The sequence below is a fragment of the Nelumbo lutea genome, chromosome 2, assembly GCF_056320005.1.
Source record: "Nelumbo lutea isolate HS-2025 chromosome 2, American lotus-T2T, whole genome shotgun sequence".
Taxonomy (NCBI): Eukaryota; Viridiplantae; Streptophyta; class Magnoliopsida; order Proteales; family Nelumbonaceae; genus Nelumbo; species Nelumbo lutea.
The window spans coordinates 4,317,475-4,343,247 of record NC_142685.1 but is presented as its reverse complement, the minus strand read 5'-3'; the positions used below and the strand labels follow the sequence as shown (position 1 = coordinate 4,343,247).

At 40.4% G+C, this 25,773-nt stretch overlaps 1 protein-coding gene across 1 annotated transcript; it reads left to right on the top strand.

The window, feature by feature from the left end:
- Positions 1-24,651, top strand: ABCB20 (P-glycoprotein 20). Its single transcript, XM_088967364.1, has 11 exons — positions 1-963; positions 10,180-10,234; positions 10,342-10,517; positions 10,647-10,847; positions 11,898-12,157; positions 12,250-12,560; positions 12,684-12,904; positions 12,989-13,329; positions 13,532-14,328; positions 14,465-14,706; positions 22,942-24,651. Exons 1-11 carry the CDS (start codon positions 589-591, stop codon positions 24,169-24,171), a joined length of 4,209 nt encoding a protein of 1,402 aa, XP_088823490.1. The 5' UTR covers positions 1-588; the 3' UTR covers positions 24,172-24,651.
- The last annotated feature ends 1,122 nt before the right edge of the window (positions 24,652-25,773 follow it).

Below are 25,773 nucleotides of genomic sequence, written 5' to 3'. Positions count from 1 at the left end.
TGAGGGGAGAGAAGAGAGAGAGAGATGAGAGGAGAGAGAAACACAGAAGCTGGACTGGCACACACAAAAAGCGCCCCGTAATGAATAATGACGTGTGCGGGAGATGAATGGTCTCGCAAAGAAAAGAACGCTTCTTTGCTTTTTTTAACTCCGGCGGTGTCAAGTTAGAGAGATAAGGTGGAAGGGACGCGACCGGGAAGCAACGTTGCCCGGAAACCACCGTTTACTCGGAAATACCACCAAATTAGAGATAGATAGTGGAAAGAAAAAGGAGGGGACAGAGTTTAGAGGGGGTAGAGACTAAGTTGCGTATGCAAGTCTTCCTTTATTTCTTCTATCCGCCTTGTTTGACCAACTCAGCAATTTGTGACGGGATTCTTCGCTCGGATTTGATCAATGAAGAGAAGAAGATACAATACCCTTGAGTGGAATAAAAGAATTTGCTTACTCTGAGTGTTAATATTTTTATTTTGACATTTCGTTTGCATCAAAATTTAGCCCTAGATCCGTAAATGTGTGTGCTTTCGGCTTCAAGTACTTTAGGGTTTTGATGAACTAGGGTTTAGGGTTTACGAAATTGTTGCGAAGATGATGCTATCAAGAGGCCTTTTCGGGTGGTCTCCCCCGCATATACAGCCTTTAACTCCGGTTTCAGAGGTGTCGGAGCCGCCGGAGTCGCCATCCCCGTACTTGGATTCGAACCCTGAAGTTGTGCCTGTGGAAGAAGAAGTTGGGATTGAGGAGACCGAGGAGATCGAGCCACCGCCTTCCGCTGTTCCTTTCTCAAGGTTATTTGCTTGTGCGGATAGATTGGACTGGGTTCTGATGGTTGTCGGATCACTAGCTGCTGCGGCTCATGGGACAGCGCTTGTCGTTTACTTGCATTTCTTTGGGAAGGTTATTCAGTTGTTAAGCCTGGAACCTGGAAGTTCAAAGGATGAGCTGTTTCATAAGTTCACGCAGGTATGCCTTTTTTACCTTGATTTTTTCCTTATTTGTTTCGCCAAAAATTATCAAACTATTTGGTCACCGTAGTTTGGGTCATTTCACCACTTTTGGTAGGTTTCCACCCCTCATACGCATTCCTTTTGGTTGATAATCCTAATTGTCGTGATTGGTTTGAATTTCTTTTAGGACTATAGGCGTCCGTTGTGCTTGTTTGGTGCTTGCATTTATTTGCAATAAAATCTTTTTTAGGACATTTTTAGAGAATTATTATTTTTTAGCACGAAATCTGTCATTAGAACTCCAGTGTATCTGGAGTATGTTCTTTCAGTTACACATTTTATAGGGTTTTACGTGGTCTAAAATCTATAAGTCAGTGCACAATGATCGCTTTAATGTATGATGGTTATTTATGCGTTTTACACGTATTTTTGTATGAAAGCATAAAGTAAATTTGTGTTCATTGGTGAAGATTGACAAGTAACTAGCAAAAACTTCCTTTTTGGGATGTTTTGATATTAAATTGTAATTACTGGTCTCATTACGAGACTTGGTGCCATGTGCTGGGATGTTGGAGAACTTTTGTACATTTGGTATTGTTTTCACTTCCAGATGATTTTCAATGTTAAATTGTGCCTCTAAAAAATAATTGGTTTTATGTCAGAGGTGCTGATACCTCCGAGGTATTCGCCTCAGGTGCAAGAGGTGTATGCCTCATGCGCCTCATGCACACCTCATATAAAAAGACTGAAAAAAAAAAGAAAAAGCGGAAAGGAAAGGAAAGAAAAGAAAGGGAAGGGAAAGAATGAGATCCCCCTTTCAACTAGTGCTGTGCATCTTTATTCTTCTCAATATAAAGGAATTTTATTAAAAATAAAGAAAAAATGAGATCCCCTCTTCCTCTTCTTCCTCCTCCCCTTCCTCTTCCTTCTTCCTCTTGACCCCTCTCCTCTTAAGGAAGCTTACGCTTTTAGGTAGTGGAACGCCTTGCGCCTCCATGTTTTAAAACACTGATTAATAGTTACAATCAGTAATTTAGTCCAACAAAAAAGGGTTAAATTATAGGGATCCCCTTGTACTTGGGGGGAGGGTGAAACTTAGCCTCCTGTACTATTTTTTGATGACACATAACCCCCTGTGCATACACAATGTTTTTTTTTTTGATGAATCTGTGCATACACAATGTTGAACCTTCTAACTACATTAATGGCGGATGGGAAGTTATCTAATTGTCAACAACATATATCATTTTTGAGTTTTTAAAGCAAAAATTGAGACTGGTGATGTCTGATGTTGGTTAACAGCAGAAATTGTATATTCTTCCATTTGAAAATCCTGGCACATCATTTAGACAGTTCAAATCCATTGCTTTATTTATGGATATCATTTTGGTGGCCTTGTTTTTTGTGTTGTTTGATACATTATTTGGATGGCTTAAATTAGTTGAAATCATGGCATCATCATCATTATTTGATACATCATCACCATTCGTTCTGTTTAATGCCATATCCAGTGCTGGGTATCAATTGGAGGATTGGGATTAGTCCATTGATCTCAGGAGAACACTTTAATGATTTAGATAAATTATCTCATTTAGTTGGGACAAATTGGTTGAAATCTTCTTACATCATCACCATTCTGATAGTTCGGATCTTTGGTTTATGTTTTGTGCATCGCTTTATTTGACATGGATTTTTCTAGAAATTTTGGTGTTCTTAAATATTTGAGATTAGTTGAAATCTTGTTATGTTGCTTGGATTGCCGAGATTAATTCTTTGCTTTTGGGAGACCACTTCGGTGGCCTAGATTTTGGATTTATGCACGCATATTGTCTGGGAAGCCTAGATTCGTTGAAGTATTGCTACATCACTTGCATTAAGATTAGTCACTGATCATAGGAGACCACTTTGATGCCCTAGATCTTTTGGTTGATTAGATACATTATTTGGATGGGATTCATAAAAAAAAAACATTATTTGGATGGGCTAGATTAGATGAAATCTTGGTACATCATTTGGATGGTTGGAATTAGTGGATTGATCTTTGGATGCCATTTTGATGGCTCGGATGGTTGGAATTAGTGGCTTGAAGCACAATGCTCGAGGTGAGGTGCACTCCTTAAATTTTTAAAAATTTCAAAAAATGCAAAAAAATCAAAACATTAAAAATAATATTAATATAAAAATGCAAACGTAAATTTTAAACTATTTTTGAAAAAAAAGCCTACTAGCTCAAATTAAAATGCACAAGCATAAAATATAAAACATATTCAAGCATGTGAAACTTTCAATCTCTTCATTACTTTCCCAAGCACATTTCTTCAAATAGCTAATGAAATGTCAAACATCTTGCTCTCCTAATTCTATGAGCTGCCTTTGTACCAAGCCCCTTGAAAAAGCTCAAAAAAGTCCATGCTAAGTTCTTCAATTCATAACTTGTATGTAAAACATTGGTTTTGTGATTATAAATAAGACCCTAGCATGGACTTGTTTGGGCTTGTCTGAAGGAGCCTGGTTGGGGGTCTGAGGGTGGAATCTCTGGCCCAGTCACCATGCTTAAAAAAAACACAAAATTGAATTGAAGCACATCCTGGGCTGAGGCGCAAGGTGAACTAGGTGCACCAGGTGCCCACCTCTTCTAAGCAGCTGCGCCTGGACCTAGGTGAGGCACATACCTTGAAATGCACCTTGCCTACTTAGGTGCTCCTTTTAAATCATTGGTCATTTGGTACATCACTTTATTTGGATCACATTTTTTGTTAGAAAATTAGTTGCTTTACTTGAATGGCTGAGATTAGTTGAAACTCTGGTACATTGCTTGGATGGATAAGATTAGTTGAAACTCTTAGGGGAGATCATCTTGGTAGCCTAGATTATTATGTTGATTTGGTACATTTTCTGGATGGACAAGGGATTTATAGGATTTAACTGGGAAAAGGCCAAAATGGTCTTCTGCTGATCCAAAAAAACTGGGAAATGACCAAAATAGGGGCCATTTGGCAAGTATTTTGGGAAGATATTATGGTAGCTCTAACAGTCAAAAGACGCATTGAGGTTTTGCATTAAGATTTGAGCAGCCTGAAGCTCGTTTGGTTAAGGCGTGCCTTTCCACACGAAGGCAAATAGAAAAAAAATGCAAAAGCTCCATTTGGAGCTTCTCGAAAATCGCCCGATTTGGGCTTCTCGTGTCTTTTTGGCACGCCAGCTTTTGGCGGCTAGATCTGAGCACTTCCTGAAAATCTGCCGCAAACCAAATGGGAAAAGACTGAATTGCGGTCTGCTGGGCTTGTAAATAGTTGACAGACCGCACGAGAAGATGCACTGAATGGGGCCATAGTCTTTTAAAGTAGACCAGGAAATTTTAGGATTTTGGAGTTGTCTTGCAATGCACATTTCAGTATGACATATGTATGATATATAACATTTTTTGTAGGGGTGGTTTTTGATTAATCTGTTTTCTCTGTCTTGTTTCTCTCCTGTTGTCTCTAGCTCTGTATGAACTATTTTCTTTAAATGAAATCTTTGTTGCTTACCCTCACCCCCCAAAAAAAATTAACTCCTGTGTCAGAATCATTATGGAAGGGGTTATTTGTCATGATATGAAAGTATAAGTGACCGAGTGTCACAAAAAATAGTACTGGGGGCTAAGTGTCATTCTCCCTAAGTGTAGGGGGGTTCCTGTAATTTACCCCAAAACAAACCTGGAAACAAAAATAGAAGAAAAGGAAAAGGGTATATGAGGAATGTCTATTATTTGGAAGGGGTTTCTTTTTACCATATGGTTTGTTAATATCTTCTATTCAGGGGTATATTTTTATGTATTCAAGATGGTATTGGCCTTTTTCTTATTACTAATTTAGTTTTTTTGGTCCATAAAAATCTGTTTTCTTCTAATTGTTAGGGAAGTACATTTTTGTGCTGAGGGTACTGCTACAAATTCCATTGTCTGTTTAAAACATATTAATGTGGAAGTTAGATTTTTATTTTGTTGTGGACTTTTAGCTTATATGGATATATGCTATTCCCTTGTGGTTGCAAAATAATTACAATTTATAAATGTTAATTATGAAATCTCCTTAATACAATGTTTCCTGTTAGGAACCTGCTTAACTCAGGGCTCTTTGAGGGAGCCAACCTCCTGAATTCGCAGAGAGAGAGAGAGAGAGAGATTAATGCTGAAAGAATTACTATCTTATTTCTCTTTGTGCTTCACTACTTATACTGTTTACAATCTTTGATTTCTTTCTGTTACAGTTGTTGCAAGTGGACAATTAGTTGTGCTAACGTGGTCTCTTGTAAAACTGATTAACTGCTTTCTGTTGGTTTGTTCCAATAGTCTTTACAACCCCCCCTTCCTTTAGAGCGACCTTGCCCTCAAGGTCTAATGTGGGAAAATTTGATTGCAGATCTAAGTAGGATTCACAAGTTGCATCATCTTCTGGGAATTTAGACCAAACAACTAATGCTTTTGGTATGGCTCTTCCACCCCAGCGCACCCATCTGAAATCAATGATGCGGGCTGGCTCAGTCTGCACTTGTCCTTCTTCTGAAAATGTGGGAAGGGTCGCACTTGTAATGACTCCTGACTTCGGCCCTTTCTTCAGTAAGGAGATATGGAATACATGGTGCAGTTTTGATGTTGCCGGAAGGTCCAGCTTGTAGGCCACTGACCCTATTCTCTCAAGGATTTTAAATGGTCCAAAATAGCGCGGGTTGAGTTTGTTCCACTGTTAGCTTGCAACTGAAATCTGTCTGAAAGGTTGTAATTTGAGAAACACCCAATCACCGACTTCATATTGGACATTCTTGTGATGTTTATCATAGATGTGCTTCATCCATTAATGTGCCTGTAAGAGATGATGTCTTAGTTCCTTTAACACCTCATCTCGTTGCGTCAGCTGTTCTTCTACGACCGCTACTGTGGTGGTCCCTTTTTCATAAGGAAGTAGAGGGGGAGGGTCCCGACCATATAGAGCTCTGAAGGGTGTCATCCCCGTGGCACTATGGAAAGTGGTGTTGTACCACCATTCAACCCAGTGGATCCACTTCACCCATTGTCTTGGTCGATCTCCCGCGAAGCATCTCAAATATGTTTTGAGACTCTTGTTAATCGCCTCTGTTTGTCCATCAGATTGGGGGTGGTAGCTAGTTGACTTGAACAGTTTAACCCCGTGCAGGCGAAAAAGCTCAGCCCAAAAACGGCTCATAAAAATAGGGGCCCTGTCTGATACAATTGAGCTAGGGAGCCCGTGTAGGCGCACAATTTCTCGGAGGAACAATTCAACAACTGTGACTGTTGTAAATGGGTGTGATAGAGGTAGGAAATGACTGTATTTCATCAATCTATCCACTACCACAAGGATAACTGTTTTGCCGGCAGAAACGGGCAATCCTGTGATGAAATCCATTGATATATCATCCCAGACTTGAGTTGGTATTGGGAGTGGTTGCAAGAGGCCTACTGGTGTTGTAGTGGCCGACTTGTTTTGTTGGCATACTACACACCCGACTATGAAGTTCTGGATTGATGTACGCATGCCTTTCCAATGGAATTGTGTGGCGATGCGTTTTTGTGTTTGTAGGATGCTGGAGTGACCACCTGTGGGTGAGGCATGGAATAATTCCAAGAGCTTACTGAGATGAGTAGAATCTGTCGAAATTTCCAGGTGTCCTTTGAAGAAGAGTAGATCATTCTTAATGGTGTACCCAAGGTGCAGTGAGGGGTTTGCCAATACTTGGGCATTCAACTGCTGTAACTCCCTATGGGATTGGGCTTCTTTTCGAAGTAGATCCAGGAGTGGAGAAGTTGGGGAAGATACTAGTAACTGAAATGATTGTGGGTGCCGTGAGAGGGCGTCAGCCACCCGGTTAGTAGCCCCTGCTTTGTACTCAATTGTGTAGTCGTACCCCAGTAGCTTGGATATCCATTGTTGTTGTTCCGAGGATAGGACTGATTGATCCAATAAGAGCTTCAAAATTTGATGGTCTGTTTGAATTATGAACCGTCTTCCGAGCAAGTAGGATTGCTAAGACCACTGTTATTAGTTCTTGTTCATAAACTGGTTTGGCCCACTTTTGTGATGTTAAGGCCTTGCTGAAAAAGGGTAGTGGTCGCCCCTCTTGCATGAGAACAACCCCAACACTTTGACCGGAGGCATCTCACTCAATGATGAAGCCTTTTGTGAAATCGGGCAATGCTAAGGGCTCGCAACTGCCTATCTCAATTGCTCAAAAGCTTGTTGGGCCTGGGTTGACTAGTGAAAGCGTCTTGTTTCAGCAATTGGGTCAACGAGGTAACTATTAGGCCGTAGTTTTTGATGAAGCAGCGGTAGTACCCAGTCAGGCCAAAGAAGGCCCTCAACTCTTTCACACTTTTGGGTTGCGGCCAGCCCATTTGGAGATTTTATTTGGGTCGGCCGCTACAGTTCCCTTCTCTACAACATGTCCCAAGTAGTGAACTTGGTTTTGTCCAAAGGAGCACTTGGACTCTTTAGCGAACAACTGGTGGGCCTCAAGTGTTGCAAGGGTGACCTGTAGATGATTCAGATATTCCTCCCAATTGGGGCTATAAACCAATATGTCATCAAAGAAAACAAGGATGAACTTACATAAATATGGCCGGAATATGTCATTCGTTAACGCTTGAAATGTGACTGGAGCATTGGTCAGCCCAAATGGCATGACCAGGAACTCATAGTGGCCATCATGTGTCCTGAAAGCCGTTTTGTGAACATCCTCCCTATGTACCCTTATTTGATGATACCCAGCTCGTAAATCTAATTTTGAGAATATGGTGGCTTGACTGAGTTCATCAGGCAACTCATCAATGACTGGTATTGGAAATAAGTCTTTAATGGTGATATTGTTAAGGGCTCTGTAATCAATACAAAATCGCTACGTCCCATCCTTTTTTTTGACTAATAATACCTGTGAAGAGAATGGGTTGTGACTGGGCTGTATTATCCCTTGCTTAAGCATATCTTGAACTTGCTTCTCGATTTCAAATTTTTGAAAGTAAGGGTATCGGTAGGGTCTTACATTGGTTGGGGCAGCTCCCGACATGAGGGGGATGCGGTGGTCATGCTTCTGGCGTGGTGGAAGTTCTTGGGGTTCTTCGAACACGCTACCATAGTGCTGAAGGAGTTGTTGTAGGCAGCTTTGGAAGTCTCTAGGCCCATTTGGGCTGCTGTTAGCTAAAGATGGGCTGGTCCAATTTGAGTCCATGTGCATGAATATGGGCTGATCCGGATCTCCTATTTGCTTTGTTAATGTTGCAAGATTGATGGGCCTTGGACCCTTGCATGCTTGCCCTTGTAGATGGACTATAGAGTTCTTTGATGCGAAGTCCATGGTGAGATGGGCCCAATCACAGATCACGGGCCCTAGCTGTCTTAACCATTGAATGCCTAGCACCACGTCCGCTCCATTGAGATGAAGAGGATATAGGTCCACCGCAAACTGGTGACCTTGAACCTTTAGTGGTAGGCCCATGCAAATGCTATTGCAGGATAGGCTATTACCGTTGGCCACATGAACTGTAAAAGCCGTTGTTGGTTGAATCGGGAGTCCCATTTTATCCACCAAGACTTGAGTTATGAAGTTAAGGGAACTGCCACTTTCTATGAGGATTGTCACTTGGCGTCCCTGGATTAGCCCTGCAACTCTCATTGTTTGAGGGGACACAAGTCTCGTAAGGGCTTGTAGAGATATTTCAGGTGTGCCATTGGGTTGTATTTCTCACCCTGGGTTAGATTCTCTGCAATCGGTGAGGTCGTCTTCCTCTTCGACATCTGTTTGGAGGAGAAATGCTTGTTGTTTCTTGCACTGATGGCCCGACCTGAATTTCTCTTCGCAGTTGTAACAAAGTCCTTTGTCTCTGTGGGCTTGCATCTCTGCCCAGGTCATCCGTTTGAAAGGAACCAATTGGTTTGGGCCCAATATTCCTTCCTCCTTGTCTGGTGCTGTTGTCCTGGTTCCTGGACCCCATGGCCATTGCACCTTTCTTGCTCGAGCGAACTTATCCTCATACAATCTTGCTAGCACTGTCACATTTATGACCGAAGTGGGCTGCATCGCCTTTACTTTCAGTCGCAGTTCTTCTTTTAGGCCACCGACGAAGCTTCCCACCAATGCCTTCTTTGTCCACCCTTGGACTCTCATGGCCAGCTTTTCGAACTTCATCTGGTAATCTTTAACTGATCCCACCAGCCATAGCTTTGCCAAACTCTCATCATGATCTTCGAACCTAGATGATCCAAAACGGATAGTCATGGCATCCGTGAAGTTTGCCCAAGTTTGACAAGGGTGCCCCTATCGGTACCATTGAAACCAGAGGATAGCTTCCCCTTCAAGATGCGCAGAAGCCAGAGCTACCCTGTCTTGCCCAGGTGTCTCATGGTAATCAAAATACCGTTCGGCTCTGAGAATCCAGGGAGTTGGGTTGCTGCCTGAGAAGATGGGGAAATCGCTTTTGGTTGCTCTCGTTGCCGTCGGCCTTGTTCTACGATTGTTTTCATTGCTGCACTCTTCTTGGCTTCCTCTGTCGTTGTTCGTTGCCCCCTGCTCTAGTCGATTGAGGAGAGCAGTGAAACCTTCCTTCATTTCTTTGAGATCTGAAGACATTCGATGGATCTCTACCTCCATCTGATCCACTCGGGTGTCTACTGGCATATTTCTTGTGTTGGTCGTGCTGGCTCTAATACCAACTTGTTAGGAACCTGCCTAACTCAGGGCTCTTCGAGGGAGCCAACCTCCTGAATTTGTTGGGAGAGAGAGAGAGATTAATTTCGAAAGAATTACTATCTTATTTCTCTTTGTGCTTCACTACTTATACTGTTTACAATCTTTGATTTCTTTCTGTTACAGCTGTTGCAAGTGGATGATTAGTTGTGCTGACGTGGCCTCCTCTTGTAAAACTGATTAACTGCTTTCTATTGGTCTGTTCCAGTAGTCTTTACAGTTCCTAGATTTGTAACTTTTTTTCTTTGGGTCCATGTGATAACAGCTGAAGTAGCTAACTAAATGTTTCGTTGCTTTACTTTTAGTGGATAATATAATCATATAATAAATATTAAGTGCATAGTAATCAACCCAGCTAGCTATGTTAACTTTTGAGGCTTAGTTATCCTTCCTTTCAAGTCAAGGTATTTTTCTTTTCTGTTCCAATATATTTGATAATTGAAAATTCAAGCGTAGGCTTTGTCTAAATTAAATGTTGCTTTTGTTCATTTTGCAGCATGCTCTATACGTTGTTTATATAGCTGCTGGTGTTTTTGCTGCAGGTTGGATTGGTAAGATGAATAATGCATTGCTGTCACTTATTGTTGTAATATTTGCATTTCTGTTTACTCTTGTATACTTCTTGTAGCATCCAATACTAATCAACTCTATATAACAGAGGTGTCATGCTGGATTCTTACTGGAGAGAGGCAGACTGCAGTCATTAGGTCAAAGTATGTCCAAGTACTACTTAATCAGGACATGAGTTTTTTTGACACATATGGGAACAATGGGGATATTGTAAGCCAAGTATTGAGTGATGTACTACTCATTCAGTCTGCTCTCAGTGAGAAAGTATGTTTCAGCCTCAAATGTTGCTTCTCCCTTTGAAGGGGTTATGATTATTTTGAAAATTCTCTTAGCTTCATGCAGCTGACTAGTCTATTGGGTGTTAGTTCTGATGGTGAACATCTTATGTGACAGGTTGGGAATTATATTCATAACATGGCTACATTTTTCAGTGGTCTTGTCATTGGATTGGTAAATTGTTGGCAGATTGCACTCATCACCTTAGCCACTGGCCCATTTATTGTTGCTGCAGGAGGAATATCTAACATATTTCTCCACAGGCTTGCTGAAAATATTCAAGATGCATATGCTGAGGCAGCAAGTATTGCTGAACAGGTCATTTTTTCTTTCTATACTTAATTACTTGCTCTCAGTTTGTGGTGTTTCTGAGCCTGATGTTAAATGAGATTTTTCCTTCTTGGTTAATTGGTTTGTTTTAATGTGTTAAGATTTCTGGTAATTTAACTTGTATTTCTTGGATGAATGTGTCAAACTTGGCCTCTAAGATAGAAGTTATAGAAGAATTGATGCATGATACAGTGCAAGAAGTGGCTATTTTTCGATTTAATGAATAAGATGAATTAAATTTTTGACAATGTCTCTGATGTTCATTCTTTGGTGTTGGAGATTGAGAATGTATTTAAGAAAAAAGGGGAGGGGGTTGCATGAGGCATGAGCTTGATGGTTTAGATGCAGTAACAATTCCTGTTTTGGGAGGAAATGATTGAGAATTATATGGCTAATGGCTTTCTATATTTTAAATATTTGCTACCTTTTTTGAACTCAACTCACCACTCACTGAATAGCATGATAATATATTATTAGTTTTGTGGAAAACCTATTGGTGAATTTACATACTATTAATTAATACTTTGAGATAAAACTATGTGTATTTTGAGAAGAAAGCCACAGTTAATGCCCTATTCTGCCAAATTATTTGTTGTCATTTTTCAACTTAGGTTAACATTTTACTTATATATTACGTTATGTACTTTTTTTGCTAAACTGATCTAAAGTTAGATTTTTTTTTGCTCCAATGGGGTACACAACGGGAGTAGCCCATCTCCCAAACCCATAATCCCCCCCACCCCACCCAGGTGCAGGCGGGATTCAATCCCAAGTCTCCTCTACCACCAGCAGTAGACCTTACCAACCAACCGGTTGGCACCTTGCATTATGTTATGTACTTATTTTTTATGTTATTAACTTTGTGGGAAACTTATTTTTAGATCACAAGAGTTTAGAGATCAATATTTTAATGTGGGTAAAATTGGATCTTTAATTATTTTATTTGTTCAAGAAAATCCAAATTAGGGTTTAGACTGTTATTTAGTGATTTGTTCATTCAATGATTTGTTATGGAACACAACTTTGTTACTTGTGCAGGCAGTCTCTTACATTAGGACCTTATATGCATTCACAAATGAAACATTGGCCAAGTATTCTTATGCAACTTCACTCCAAGCAACACTGAGATATGGTATATTGATAAGTCTTGTCCAAGGCCTTGGGCTTGGTTTTACATATGGGCTTGCAATATGTTCCTGTTCTTTGCAACTCTGGGTAGGAAGGTTTTTGGTTAAACATGGGAAAGCCCATGGTGGTGAAATTATAATATCACTCTTTGCCGTGATTTTAAGTGGCCTGTGAGCATCCGAATCTCATTTTCTTCTTATCATTTTGATGCTTCTTCTCCTTTTTATTATTTATCTTATCTAGGTTATATTGTCTTTTCTAGTGGATTGAATCAAGCAGCAACAAACTTCTACTCTTTTGAACAAGGGCGTATTGCAGCTTATAGGCTTTTTGAGATGATAAGTCGTTCAACCTCTTCTGTCAATCAGGATGGGAACACATTAGTTTCTGTACAGGGAAACATTGAGTTCCGCAATGTGTATTTCAGTTACCTCTCTCGCCCTGAAATACCTATTTTAAGCGGGTTTTACCTCACTGTACCTGCTAGGAAAACTGTAGCACTTGTTGGAAGAAATGGCTCGGGGAAAAGCAGTATAATCCCTCTCATGGAGCGGTTTTATGATCCTACATTAGGTATTTATGGCCAATGAAAATTTTCTGACTCCTGCCTGTGAATATTCTCTTTCTTTTCTTCAGGGTTTTCTTTCTGGAACTCCAACTGCTTTTTTCCTAAGAGCCATTTTTTTTGTTTGGCAGGAGAAGTCCTTCTGGATGGAGAGAATATTAAAAGTTTGAAACTGGAATGGTTAAGAAGCCAAATAGGATTGGTTACCCAGGAACCTGCCTTGCTAAGTTTGAGCATTAGAGATAACATTGCTTATGGTCGATCTGCAACCATTGATCAAATTGAAGAAGCTGCTAAAATAGCACATGCACATACATTTATCAGCTCCCTTGAAAAAGGATATGAGACACAGGTAGAACTCTAGGTAGTACATGGAATATTAAATTTAGCCTTTAGTTTCTGATGAATAGCATTCTTATAATTTTGTGCATTCCAGGTGGGTAGGGCTGGTTTACCATTAACAGAAGAACAGAAAATAAAACTTTCCATTGCCAGGGCAGTGCTTTCGAATCCGTCTATTCTTCTGCTTGATGAGGTCACTGGTGGCCTTGATTTTGAAGCCGAAAGGGTTGTTCAGGAGGCTTTAGATATCCTGATGTTGGGAAGGTCAACTATTATAATAGCTCGAAGGCTTGGTCTTATAAGGAATGCTGATTATATAGCGGTCATGGAGGAAGGCCAACTTGTTGAAATGGGTACACATGATGAGTTGCTAAATCTGGATGGGCTATATGCAGAGCTTCTTAGATGTGAAGAAGCAGCAAAGCTTCCTAAGAGGTAATTATACATGGTTCTGCTGTACATGGTGGAATATTTTGTATCACCTTGTGGCATAGAGATATCTTGTTTGGCTTTGTGGTGTATTTATCTGTATCTCTAACTGGTATAATAATACAAACTTTATATCTTCTGCAACATAGTTTTAGCAAGGATATATTCTCCATAAATTTCTGTTTCATGTGTTCTATATTTTTCTCAGGACACCAATAAGGAATTACAAGGAGACAACAACTTTCCAAATTGAAAAGGATTCATCTGGAAGTCAAAGCCTTCAAGAATCATCATCTCCTAAGATGGCTAAATCACCATCTCTTCAGAGAGTGCATGGAATCTATGCTTTTCGGGCCCTAGATGGCACCTTTAATTCACAAGAATCGCCGAAAATCCAGAGCCCACCATCAGAACAAATGTTGGAAAATGGAGTGCCCTTGGACACAACAGATAACGTACCATCCATTAAAAGGCAAGACAGTTTTGAAATGAGATTACCAGAGCTGCCCAAAATTGATGTTCATAATGCACATCGACAAACATCAAATGCTTCTGACCCTGAGTCCCCTATTTCACCATTATTGACATCTGATCCCAAGAATGAACGTTCCCACTCAAAAACTTTCAGTCGACCCCTCTGCCAATTTGATAATGTGCCTGTGAAGAACAGGGAATCAAGGGATATGCAACATCAGAAGCCTCCATCATTTTGGAGGCTTGCAGAGCTCAGTTTTGCAGAGTGGCTTTATGCTGTTCTAGGAAGCATTGGTGCTGCAATCTTTGGTTCTTTTAATCCTCTTCTTGCTTATGTTATTGCACTTATTGTGATGGAATATTATAGAGAGGGCGAAGATCGTCGTCACTTAGGTCGTGAAGTGGACAAATGGTGCTTAATCATTGCATGCATGGGTATTGTAACAGTGTTTGCGAATTTTTTGCAACACTTCTATTTTGGTATTATGGGGGAGAAAATGACTGAAAGAGTTAGGAGAATGATGTTCTCAGGTAAATGATATCTTCTTGTTCTTTAATTACCTCTTTCCTCAAGCATGAAGTGTTACCATTTTTTTTTTTTGTGTTTCTACATTATTTGAAAAAAAAACTTTTCATTCTGAGCTAATCCATTTTTGTTTCCATGCAGCAATGCTGCGAAATGAAGTTGGATGGTTTGATGAAGAGGAGAACAGTGCTGACAACTTATCCATGCGATTAGCAAATGATGCTACATTTGTACGTGCTGCTTTTAGCAACCGACTTTCTATATTTATCCAAGACACTGCAGCTGTTGTAATAGCTGTTCTTATTGGTATGCTGCTGCAATGGAGATTAGCACTTGTGGCCTTGGCAACACTACCTATACTTACAGTGTCAGCTATTGCACAGGTTTGAGCTTGTGCCCCTTGCTAGCATTATCTTGATGCAAATGTGCATGCACATTTATTATTTATGTACTCTCTATTTCGAAAAGCTTATTTTTTGTCAAACTTTTTAAAACTACTGCTGAACTAGATAATATTAGCAGACAGCAGCTGAGCGATCAAGGAATATTCCATGTGGCAAATAAGTTGGGCTAAAAATGGCCCCAGAAAATTCTTTTTATACCCTTATAAATGAGACAAATTTGAGCCCAACAAAATTCTTGCCATGTGGTCAGAATACTCTTCTTTTTAGGCAAGTTTTATATTAAAATTTGAAGCTTCCCATGTAGAAGACATCAATAAAAGGTTGGGAACAGGATGATGTAAGCTGGAAGATTGTACAGGTGGCTAGTCCAGAGGGTTTTGTCTTCATCATCTCTCCACATGTAAGGAAGCTCCCTACATCAATGTTATTGTTAGGGAGGCTCTCTAATTGGGTCAAGTAGGGAATGTCCATACATGACCTTCTATGTATCTGCTACCTGGAAGGATGAGGCCAATTGGAACCACCACCAACTAGGTGACTCTCTGGATTGGTCAGCTATGAAGATCTTCTGCTCCATTTCAATTTTACTAAATGATGGTAGAATAGAGTCTATACATTACAAAGAGCCCAAGAACTACCCAGTTCATCATCGTATGCCCATAGTTCCCTGCCTTTAGCTTTTATAATATTATGTTTATGTTACATCTGCTCCCATCAGTGTCTTGATACTCAAAAAATTGGATCTTTACTGGTCCCTGTTTCGCTAGTGTTTGTTGTATGACAGGGTAGGGTCCTACAAATTCCAGGTCAGGTAATGGGCTTTGTGGGGTAAAGGAGGGGTTTGGGCTGATTAAGAATGAGGGGTAAAAAGTCAAGTATATAGCTTGCTACAACGCCAAAGAATGAGCAAGAACTTAGAAAGGGAACTCTTTCTGTTAAGGTAAATGACAGAGAGACAGAATTCTTATAAGAAACAGGTGAAAGAGAAAAAGAGAGAATTTCTGGCAAAAACCAGAATTTAGTAACTAAACTTTGTTTCATCAAATCAATCTTTTAATTGCAATTACAATGACTCTATGATAGAACCCAGCCCAAGACTCCCTCATTTCTTGGCATGCAAGCCCACCTCAGGCCTGGGTATCTGCTAGGAAAGGCAACGGGGCGGGGCAAACATGGGGAGACAATCCCCATCCACGTCCCTGCCGACAAAGATAGGAATTTCCCCACCCTCGTCCACATGGGGATTCCTACTCCCCACCATTTTTTTGAAGATGTCAAATTTTGCTTTGTTTTTGATTTCTACTTCATTCCCATTTTTTTTAAATAAAATAGTTGCAAATTACAGTCCTAGCAAAAATATTTCTAAATATATTCAAACATATTCTATCATATTTTTAAAGGTATTAGCATAAATCATTAACTAATTCATAGGAAAAACACAAAAATATTTCCAAATATATTCAAACATATTCTATCATATTTTTAAAGGTATTAGCATAAATCATTAACTAATTCATAGGAAAAACACAAAAATATTTCCAAATATATTCAAACATATTCTATCATATTTTTATATATATCAAAGATATTTTAGTAGTTTTATTAAGAAGGGATCTCATGGGGGTGGGGGGGGGGATGCTCTCCCTGTCGGGGGAATGGGGAAATTTCCATCCCTAGTACCAACTACTCATAACCTATTTGCTTTTAGCCCACCACCCATTTGATTTGTCTATAACACGTTACTTACAATTAGATATAGATCCTAGGGTAAGAATTAGACAACTAACATCTCTTACCACTTTCTTCTTTCTTTCTCTCTCTCCCTCTCTCTTCTTGTAAGGAGGTTGAGTACCCTTGAAGTGACTCATGAGTTGAATTTGAGTAGGAACTCTACGATTTGGCATCAGAACATGGTTGTTTCCATGACCAACACCAGATCTGTGATGCTGGAATGTAGGGTGGTTCATATCGAAATCAGTCTGTACAAGTTTAGGGGGACGCAAGAAATCAAGAAGTGCTCTCTGCCGTGATGTCAGGATGTGAAAGAATGGCGATATCCAGTGCAAGGGAGAGTGAGAATGAAGGATTGAGCAATGGAAGCTCTCGTGAAGGAAGTGGCTGCATTGAAATGTCTGCTAAGCTAGATTTCTCTACATTTTCAGGTGAGGATCCAGTTTCTTGGATCTTTAAGCTACTAACGAGTGTTGATCATGTCAATCTATCTTGACCGTGATGTGATTCATGGCTTCAGTCGTATCAGAGATCACATCCTAAAGTTATATGGCCATACTACATAGGAGCCTTGTGCGTGAGGTATGGATCTTTTGCATGTGAAGATTTATAAAGGGGCATGGGTTGTTGGAAGCCCCACTAATCCAATTTCTTATTCTGGATAACTTCGTGTAAAAGTTGCAAGCCCAGCAAACATTTGAAGATCTCAAACGGGTTGGGACTTCTCCATTTCTAGCCGTATTGGGCTTTTCAAAGTCATTCAAGATTGAATGTGATGCTTCAGGGGCTTGTCAAAAGAAAGTGATGCTTCGGGGTGTGGAGTAGGTACTGTATTGATGCAAAAAGAGCAGCCCTTAGCCTGCTTCAGTAAGGCTCTCTCAACCTAGGCCCAAGCCAAGTCAACTTATGAGCAAGTGGCAGTTGTTTTGGCAGTCTAGAAGTGGTGAGCTTATCTTTTAGGCCATGATTTTATCATTTGGATGGACCAGAGGAGTCTGAAATATCTAGTCAATCAACGAGGTTTGAACAGTGTTCAACAAAAGTGGACTTGTAGGCTCATGGGGTATGATTATCAAATTGAGTATACACGAGACCTACAAACTTAGCAGTGGATGCCCTCTGGGTAGCCTTGAGCTGGGTTAAATGAGTGTCTCTTGGCCTATCTTTCCCTTGTTGGATTACAGCGGAAGAGGCCCAACTTGATCCACTATTGATGCATTAGGGCCCAATGGAACCAGAACCCGATAGCTGTTTATGGGCACACGGTGGTTAACTCAGTCCTGTATTGTCGTGGCCATGTTGTGGTGGTCCCCAAATCCACCCACATTCCTTAACTTCTACAACTGTTTATGGGTACATGGTGGTTGACTCAGTCCTGTATTGTCATGGCCATCTTGTGGTGGTCCCCAAATCCACCCACATTCCTTAGCTTCTACACCTGTTTCATGAGTCCGCACTCCACAGTAGGTGGCCACTCCAAAGTCCTGCACACTTACCATTTAATCTCCGGCCACTACTATTGGCAAGACATCAAAAGACAGGTGAAAGAATATGTGGCAGCTTGCATATATGTGAATAACACAAGTATGACACACAAGCTCTAACTGTCCTTAAGTAGCCACTCCTTCCTTGGCAGGTTTGTGATGAAATCTCTAAGGGCTTCATCACTGGGATTCCCTCTTCAATGGGCAAATCCATAATTTTGGTACAATTACTAATCAAAACATCCACTATCTTGTGGGGCCAGCACTCACTTGGAGTCTCGATGTAATTATTTTATGAACTACTAAATGAAAGTTACCATTGCTAGTTTTTTTTTTTGGTAGTAAACCATTACTAGTTTTGGTAGTAGTGGATAGACTCACTAAATATGCCTACTTCGTTGCCTTGCCTCACCTCAATACAACTTCCTTTCTGGCAAAAATTTTTGTGCAAAAAATTGAAAAGCTATATGACACTCCTATGGCTATTGTCACGGATCAAGACCAGACTTCTATGAGCAAATTTTGGGCCAAATACTTCCATGCTCAGGGAATCAAGTTACACTACTGCTACCACACTCAAATTGATGGTTAATGGAAGGGGTAAATTGGTGCTTGGAAATTTACCTCAGATGTTCTTTGATGGGTCAAAGAAGGCAATAAGGTGATCCAAGAAGCTCTAAACTTTGGACCAACTTATCCACCTCAGATGTTCCCACTTCTCAACCTTGAGGACAAGGTTGATCTCAGAGAGTGGGGATGGGGGAATTGATAAAATCCAGCCCAAGGTTCATCAGTCAGCCATGCAAGCCCACCTTTGTCTCATGAGGGATGCCAGTTGCTCCCAGCTCTATCCATTCAATTTGTCTACAAAAGAAAGCCGTGTCTGCTAGTAAAAATGGCTGGAACTGAGGGCATCATTCAGTTGTAATAAGAAGTTTTTTTTTTTCTTGAAAAGAGGTAAGGTAAATTTTATTAATGAAGAAAAGATAATCATACAAGAATGGGGGAAACCACAGGCCAGTTCACCCCCAAAGGATATGATCACAGCTCCCACAAACTAACTGAGCTAAGCATCACAAACAAGTTCTGATTACAAAACTCAGGGATGATAGAAAGCCAAGAAGCAAGTTTGGCCACAATACACTGGATTAACACCTCACGTTCTTTCTTCTCTTTCATGAAAACTCTGCCATTCCTCTCGGACCATATAGTGCTGATTACTGCTGCTGGTATGGCTCTCCAAATGCATTTGCTGTACCCGACATTACCCAATAAACACCAACAGCATCAAAGAAATGAGACCAGATAGTCCAGGCGGACTTGCAATGAACTCAGAGATGTTCAATGGATTCCTCTTCAAGACCACAGATTCCAAAGCTAAGGTCATCTCTGCTGGAAACCTCTTTTTGCCAGGTTGCTTCTTGTTAGGCACTTCCCTAGTGCTGAGGCCCACATCAAGAAATTGCTTTTGGATGGAGAATGAGGGCTCCACATCTGTTTACAGGGGAAGTCAGTTGCCCTTCTAATAGTCAGACTATCAGCAAAAGATCTAACCGATAACTTTCCGTCAGCAGTCCAATTCCAGATCCATTGGTCTTCTGAATGGGGCTGAAAAGAAAATGTATTTAAGCTATTTGGCTAGTTCACAACTTCATCCACCTCCCAGTCTTGAAAATCTCTTCAGAATTTAGGCTTCCACACTACTTTACCTCAGACTAACTCGAAAGAGTTAGCAACTATTGCCTCTTTATCCTCGGCCGCTGAGGATAGCATAGGAATTTTCTCTTCCAAAGGTACATCATCAAGCCATTTGTCCTTCCAGAAGTGGATTCTTCCCCCATCTCCTAACTTGAAACCCACCCCTTTTAGGACACTAGGAAGAGTTTTCAATATAGCTTTCCATAGCGAGTATCCATATGAAGGCAAGTTGATAGCAGTTGTCCATCCCCCCCGGTTGAAGACCATATTTGGATGCAATGGGTTTCCTCCACCAGCTGTTTGCTTCCACTCCAAATCTCCAGATCCACTTTCCCAATAAGGCTGTGTTGAAAGTTTTGATTCTTCTCAGTCCCAAAGGACCCAAACCACCTGAATTCCGTGGAGTGCAGATCTGATCCCATCCTATCATGTGGATCTTTTTTTCATCTTCCCACCCTTTCCATAAAAAGTCTCTTTGTAATTTTTCTATTCTCTTTGCTATTGTGCTAGGGATGGGGAAGAGAGAGAAAATAAGTTGGCAGGTTCGCAAGAGTGCTTTTAATCAGGGTAACTCTTCCCCCTTTTGAAAGGTATTTTGCCTTCTAGGAAGTGAGTTTCCTCTCAAGTCTTTCCAACACCGGCTCCCATATTGCTGGGAGCCCAAGATAGGTAGTTGGGAGCTTGTTCACTACAGGGCATCTGCCCACACAGCTATGTCCTCAATTCTACCCACCGGAATCAGAGAACATTTTCCCAAGTTCAGCTTTAGCCTTGTTACCACTACAAACCAAGAAACATTTCCCACTAGTGTTTCTAATTGAGCAAAAGAAGCATCAACGAAACACAATGTGTCATCAACAAAGTGGAGCACATTGGCCCTTTCACCCCTGGCTTAATTTCAAATCCCTCCCAAGGACCAGACTTTCTTGCTCGATTGATGAATTGGGTCAGGACTTCCATCACACAAAAGGAAAAGAAGAGGTGACTGGTGTTTTAAAAGCGCAAGGCACAAGGCGAAGTGTGCGCCTTTTTGATGCGAGGCACAAAAATACAAAAAAATGCTGAAAAGTCAAGAAATGTTAGAAAATTAAAAAAGTAAAAAATGCAGAAAGTAAAAATTATTAAACATAATATTAATAAAAAATGTAAACTTAAATTTTAAAATAATTGTTTTTAAAAAACCTACTTTAAAGTTAAAATACATGAACATAACATGTAAAGCATGTTCAAATAAAAATTTAAAAATAAAATGAAACATATAAAACATTTTCAAGTCCATGTTAGGGTCTTAAATTCTTAATTTTCATACAAAAATAATGATTTTATAATTTTAATTGCCTCTCCTTGGCAAATGCCTCTTGAACTTTTGAAGAAGCCGGATGAATTTCCATTAATTATAACAGAAAATTTTGGTGAAGAAAAACATACCTTCATCTAGTTTCTCCATTTTTGGCTGAAGTTCATTTTCTCAAGAATGAAATTTAGGCATCTCCAATTGACATGGTCATAGGCTTTTTCAAGATCCACTTTACATAGAATTCCTGGTTTTCCTGCCCTCGTTCTTGAATCAATCACTTCATTGGCAATTAAAGCTCTGTCCAAGATTTGTCTTCCACCAATAAAAACACACTGGTTTTTGGAAATTACACTTCCTAGATTCTTCTTTAATCTTTCGGCCAGCACTTTTGCAAGAAGCTTGTAGAAACTATTCAGAAGGCTTATTGGCCTGAAATCTTTCAAGAGTCTCATAACCCCCCTCATCTTCAGTTTGTTTGCTCATCGCCTCCTGAACACACCACCTTCGCTCACTGTTACCATCGTTGCCGCCATCATTCACCGTCGCTTGATTGAGTAATAAGAATTGGACAACTGAGATCTCTTACCACTTTCTTCTCTCTTATCTCTTTTCTTGCAAGGAGGTTGAGTCACCCTCAAGGTGATTCCTGTGTTGAGCAGGAACTCAACACTCTACTTATAGACTCAACTTATAAATTCTGATATCCCTGTAACTCCAATTTGGACTTGGAAACTGATCCAAATCAACTTTTAATTGCTTTAAGACTAAGACAAATCCATAGGTTATAGGGACACTTAAACAAGGACTTGAACTCAACACTCTACTTATAGACTCAACTTATAAATTCTGATACCCCTGTAACTCCAATTTGGACTTGGAAACTGATCCAAATCAACTTTTAATTGCTTTAAGACTAAGACAAATCCATAGGTTATAGGGACACTTAAACAAGGACTTGAACTCCTAAACAACTCTATAAAACCTTACTAAGGGGCCGTTTGGTAACAGCTGAAGATGCTGAACTGAAAAGCTTATTGCTTTATGTTTTAGTGAATAAGTTTTTAAGGAGGTACGCCATCTTCATCTGTTATCAAACAGCTTCTAATGTGAGTTTACTATAAATAGTAAGTTAAATGTTACCATAGATGGTAAATTTTGGAATACATGTAAATTTCTAGAAAACTTAAAACCCTATTATTAAGACACCTATAACTAGAAATAAGAAAAACAATATCAATACCACCCAAAAATTCTGAAATTGGTGTAAGAATTGGAAAACTGATTCAATTCTCCATGTTCTTTCCTTACAAGCAGTAAATGTAAAGTTCTAGAAAACTTAAAACCCTATTATTAAGACACTCATAAAAAATTCCGAAATTGGTGTAGGAATTGGAAAACTGATTCAATTCTCCATGGATTCTTTCCTTGCTTCTTTGTTTACATCAGTTGTGAATACCTTAACATGTTTGGTTACCTGGAATAGGTTTTCTGCATATACATACCCATATGTGTAGTTAAAAATATTAACCCTGGAGATAGTTTTCTGTATGTAATAGAAGAACAGATGACGGGATCAATAGTTAATTGTTTTTTGATAATGATGTATATCAAACTCCATATGTGCACGAAGTTAAACCTTCCATCTTGCATATGCTAAGCCATGTTGGTGACCCCTCTCCCTGGTGGGGGGTGGATGTGGGGATTCATTGCTTTTCACTAAACCAACTATCTATCAGGATTTGTTTCAGGAAGTTGGGTTGTTATTGGGTCCAACTGGAGCCTAACCAATGTCTAATTAACTTAGCATAAATTGTTTTGCATTTGGCTGGTTGGATTACAATATGATATGAACCCACGATTCTTTACTTGTCGGTGTGTACTTTAGTAGGAAGGATTTATTTATTGTGATGCATTTTATTTCATCTATCCTTTATCAAAAACCATGAATATGCCAACTTGTCCCTTCTTTCAAATCTTGAGTGGCTGTGAGTCTGTGCTTTGCAGAAGTTGTGGCTTGCGGGGTTTTCAAGAGGTATACAGGAGATGCACAGGAAGGCTTCTTTGGTGCTTGAAGATGCAGTAAGAAATATATATACTGTTGTTGCATTCTGTGCAGGCAACAAGGTGATGGAACTCTACAGGTTACAGTTAGGGAAAATATTCAAGCAGAGCTTCCTCCACGGAATGGCCATTGGTTTTGCCTTCGGTTTTTCACAATTCCTGCTTTTTGCTTGTAATGCCCTCCTTCTCTGGTATACTGCTGTTTCTGTTAAAAAAGGCTATCTGAATCTGCCAACAGCTCTCAAAGAGTACATTGTCTTCTCCTTTGCAACCTTTGCACTGGTAGAACCATTTGGCTTGGCTCCTTACATTCTCAAGCGACGTAACTCCCTTACTTCAGTATTTGAAATCATAGATCGTGTTCCTAAGATTGACCCAGATGATAGCTCTGGACTTAAACCTCCTAATGTGTTTGGAAGCATTGAGCTGAAAAATGTTGATTTCTGTTACCCAACTCGTCCAGAATTGATGGTATTGAGCAATTTTAGTCTCAAAGTCGGTGGAGGACAAACTGTGGCTGTGGTGGGGGTTTCAGGTTCTGGAAAGAGCACTTTAATATCTCTAATAGTGAGATTCTATGATCCAGCTGCTGGTCAAATTTTACTGGATGGTCGTGATTTGAAGTTGTTTAATCTCAAATGGTTGAGGAATCACCTGGGTCTTGTTCAACAGGAACCCATTATCTTCTCAACCACCATACGGGAGAACATCATATATGCAAGGCACAATGCAACCGAGGCTGAGATGAAAGAGGCAGCCAGAATAGCTAATGCTCACCATTTCATTAGCAGCTTGCCTCATGGTTATGACACACATGTGGGCATGAGAGGTGTAGATCTAACACCAGGACAGAAGCAGAGGATAGCCATTGCCCGGGTAGTGCTGAAGAATGCACCAATCTTGCTTTTGGACGAGGCCAGCTCCTCAATTGAGTCTGAGTCAAGCCGGGTTGTGCAGGAGGCTCTCGATACACTTATAATGGGGAACAAGACGACCATTCTTATTGCTCACAGGGCGGCAATGATGAAGCATGTAGATAATATTGTAGTTCTTAATGGTGGGAGAATTGTGGAGCAAGGGACCCACGATCAACTGGTAACTTTGAATGGGTTATATGTCCGGTTGATGCAACCTCATTTCGGGAAGGGTTTACGGCAGCATCGGCTTATGTAGGCAGGGTTCTGTTGATGTAATTTGTGGGTGTTTCATTGGCGAAGTTCTCTCTTTCAGCCCATTTCCTAAATACGGGAGGCATCAAAGCCCCGCTGGGTTCTTTGGATGGTATCTGTTGGCGAAACTCGGCAATATGGGTGAAGAGAACTGATGGGTTTGTAACAACATTGTATTTGGGTTGGGTTGGTGCGTGGTTAACAATGTTCAAAGTAAGGATTGAAGATTGGGGGTTTCGAGATCTTTTTTTGTTTGTTTGCTTTTGGGGTTTTGGGTTTGGGGGGGAGGGGGGGAGGGGGTTGAAGGGGCAACGCTCGGAGAACAGTAGAGTTGCGGTGCATATTCTTTTGGAGGCACGTGTGCATCTGTGCTTCCATGGTATTATTAATTTGTTAATTAATCAAAAAGAGGGTTGTAGCCTGTTATAATCTCATGATTCTCATCCAGGTGGCAATGGAATTGCCGTGATTCATTCTTTTTTTCCTTCTGGCCCTCGTTTTTTGAAGCTCTTTGGTATTCAGTATTAATTGCTAGTCGTTGCTATACCACTGGCCGTGCCGTGCAGCCTTTAGCGTGGGATTTTTGAAGAATAGAGTTGAAGGTCTGCACGCAGAGAGGATTGTGGATTGATGAATGCCAAACTTGGATGCCCCACACACCTTATGTATGATAACACTAACCTCCACCCTCCGCTTTTTCTCTAATGTATCATACATTTTATTGTTCCGTTTTTGCATAAAATTTGATGGAATCGGATGTGGGAGCCATCCCGTTTCTTCATTCCCTCAATTATTGTGACGATTTAATTGTTCATACATTGATTAAATAAATCATATCTAATAAATCAGCCGGACCCAGTCATGTGCCAAAGATCCAGCTGAAGGTTACAGGCTTACATCTAACATCTGGTGCTTGCATTTTAATCTCATCCGGTGCTTGCATTTTAATCTCATCAGATGTTGCTGTACAGCCTTTACTTGGCCGAGAATTGGCCAATTGGGATTTTATCCTCACAAAATCTGCCCTTTCAAAGTTTTCACAACCTTTAAACTGTGTATTGGGAATGTCTTCATGAGTGAAAAAGTAATAACCCCTATGCACTGTTGCATGGAGTTGAGATTTTCTACCAACAAAACACGTTCCGATCCTTCGCCAATTTCATCTAACATCGCATGACTCACTATGAGACTGAGACTCGCCATTAAAGTGGGATTTGTCATGTATGAGATGTGCGTTTTGAGATTACGTTGATAGAGGGTTGGAAGTTGGAACGTGTTTTGTTGGTGGGTGATCCAGACTCAGTTGCGAGGGCTGTGAGGAGTGAGGACAGTGTGAGGATGGATAATGGATTTGGTGAGGACTAAATCTGGATTTGGCCAGTTGGCCTATTCAGTGGGAGTGAGGATCTTCTCCTCATAGAGCGTACTTCACACGGACCCCATCTCACTGTGTATTGGAAACATCTCCTTATGAAGAACAGAGTATGGAAGATGTTCCAAATACATGGTGGGTTGGGGCTGTGAGGTCCGTGTGATGCGCATTTTACGAGTAGATCCCAATTCATCCAGTGGTAAGATGATTCTTTCCACACGTGACATTTTCTCT

What these genes read in the sequence shown, in the direction of transcription:
- ABCB20 (XM_088967364.1), top strand. Translation starts at nt 589, where the DNA reads ATGATGCTATCAAGAGGCCTTTTCGGGTGGTCTCCCCCGCATATACAG. An exon ending in GTTTTATGATCCTACATTAG is followed by an intron (nt 12,561 to 12,683) that starts GTATTTATGGCC and finishes TTTGTTTGGCAG; the next exon opens with GAGAAGTCCTTCTGGATGGA. An exon ending in GCAGCAAAGCTTCCTAAGAG is followed by an intron (nt 13,330 to 13,531) that starts GTAATTATACAT and finishes TATTTTTCTCAG; the next exon opens with GACACCAATAAGGAATTACA.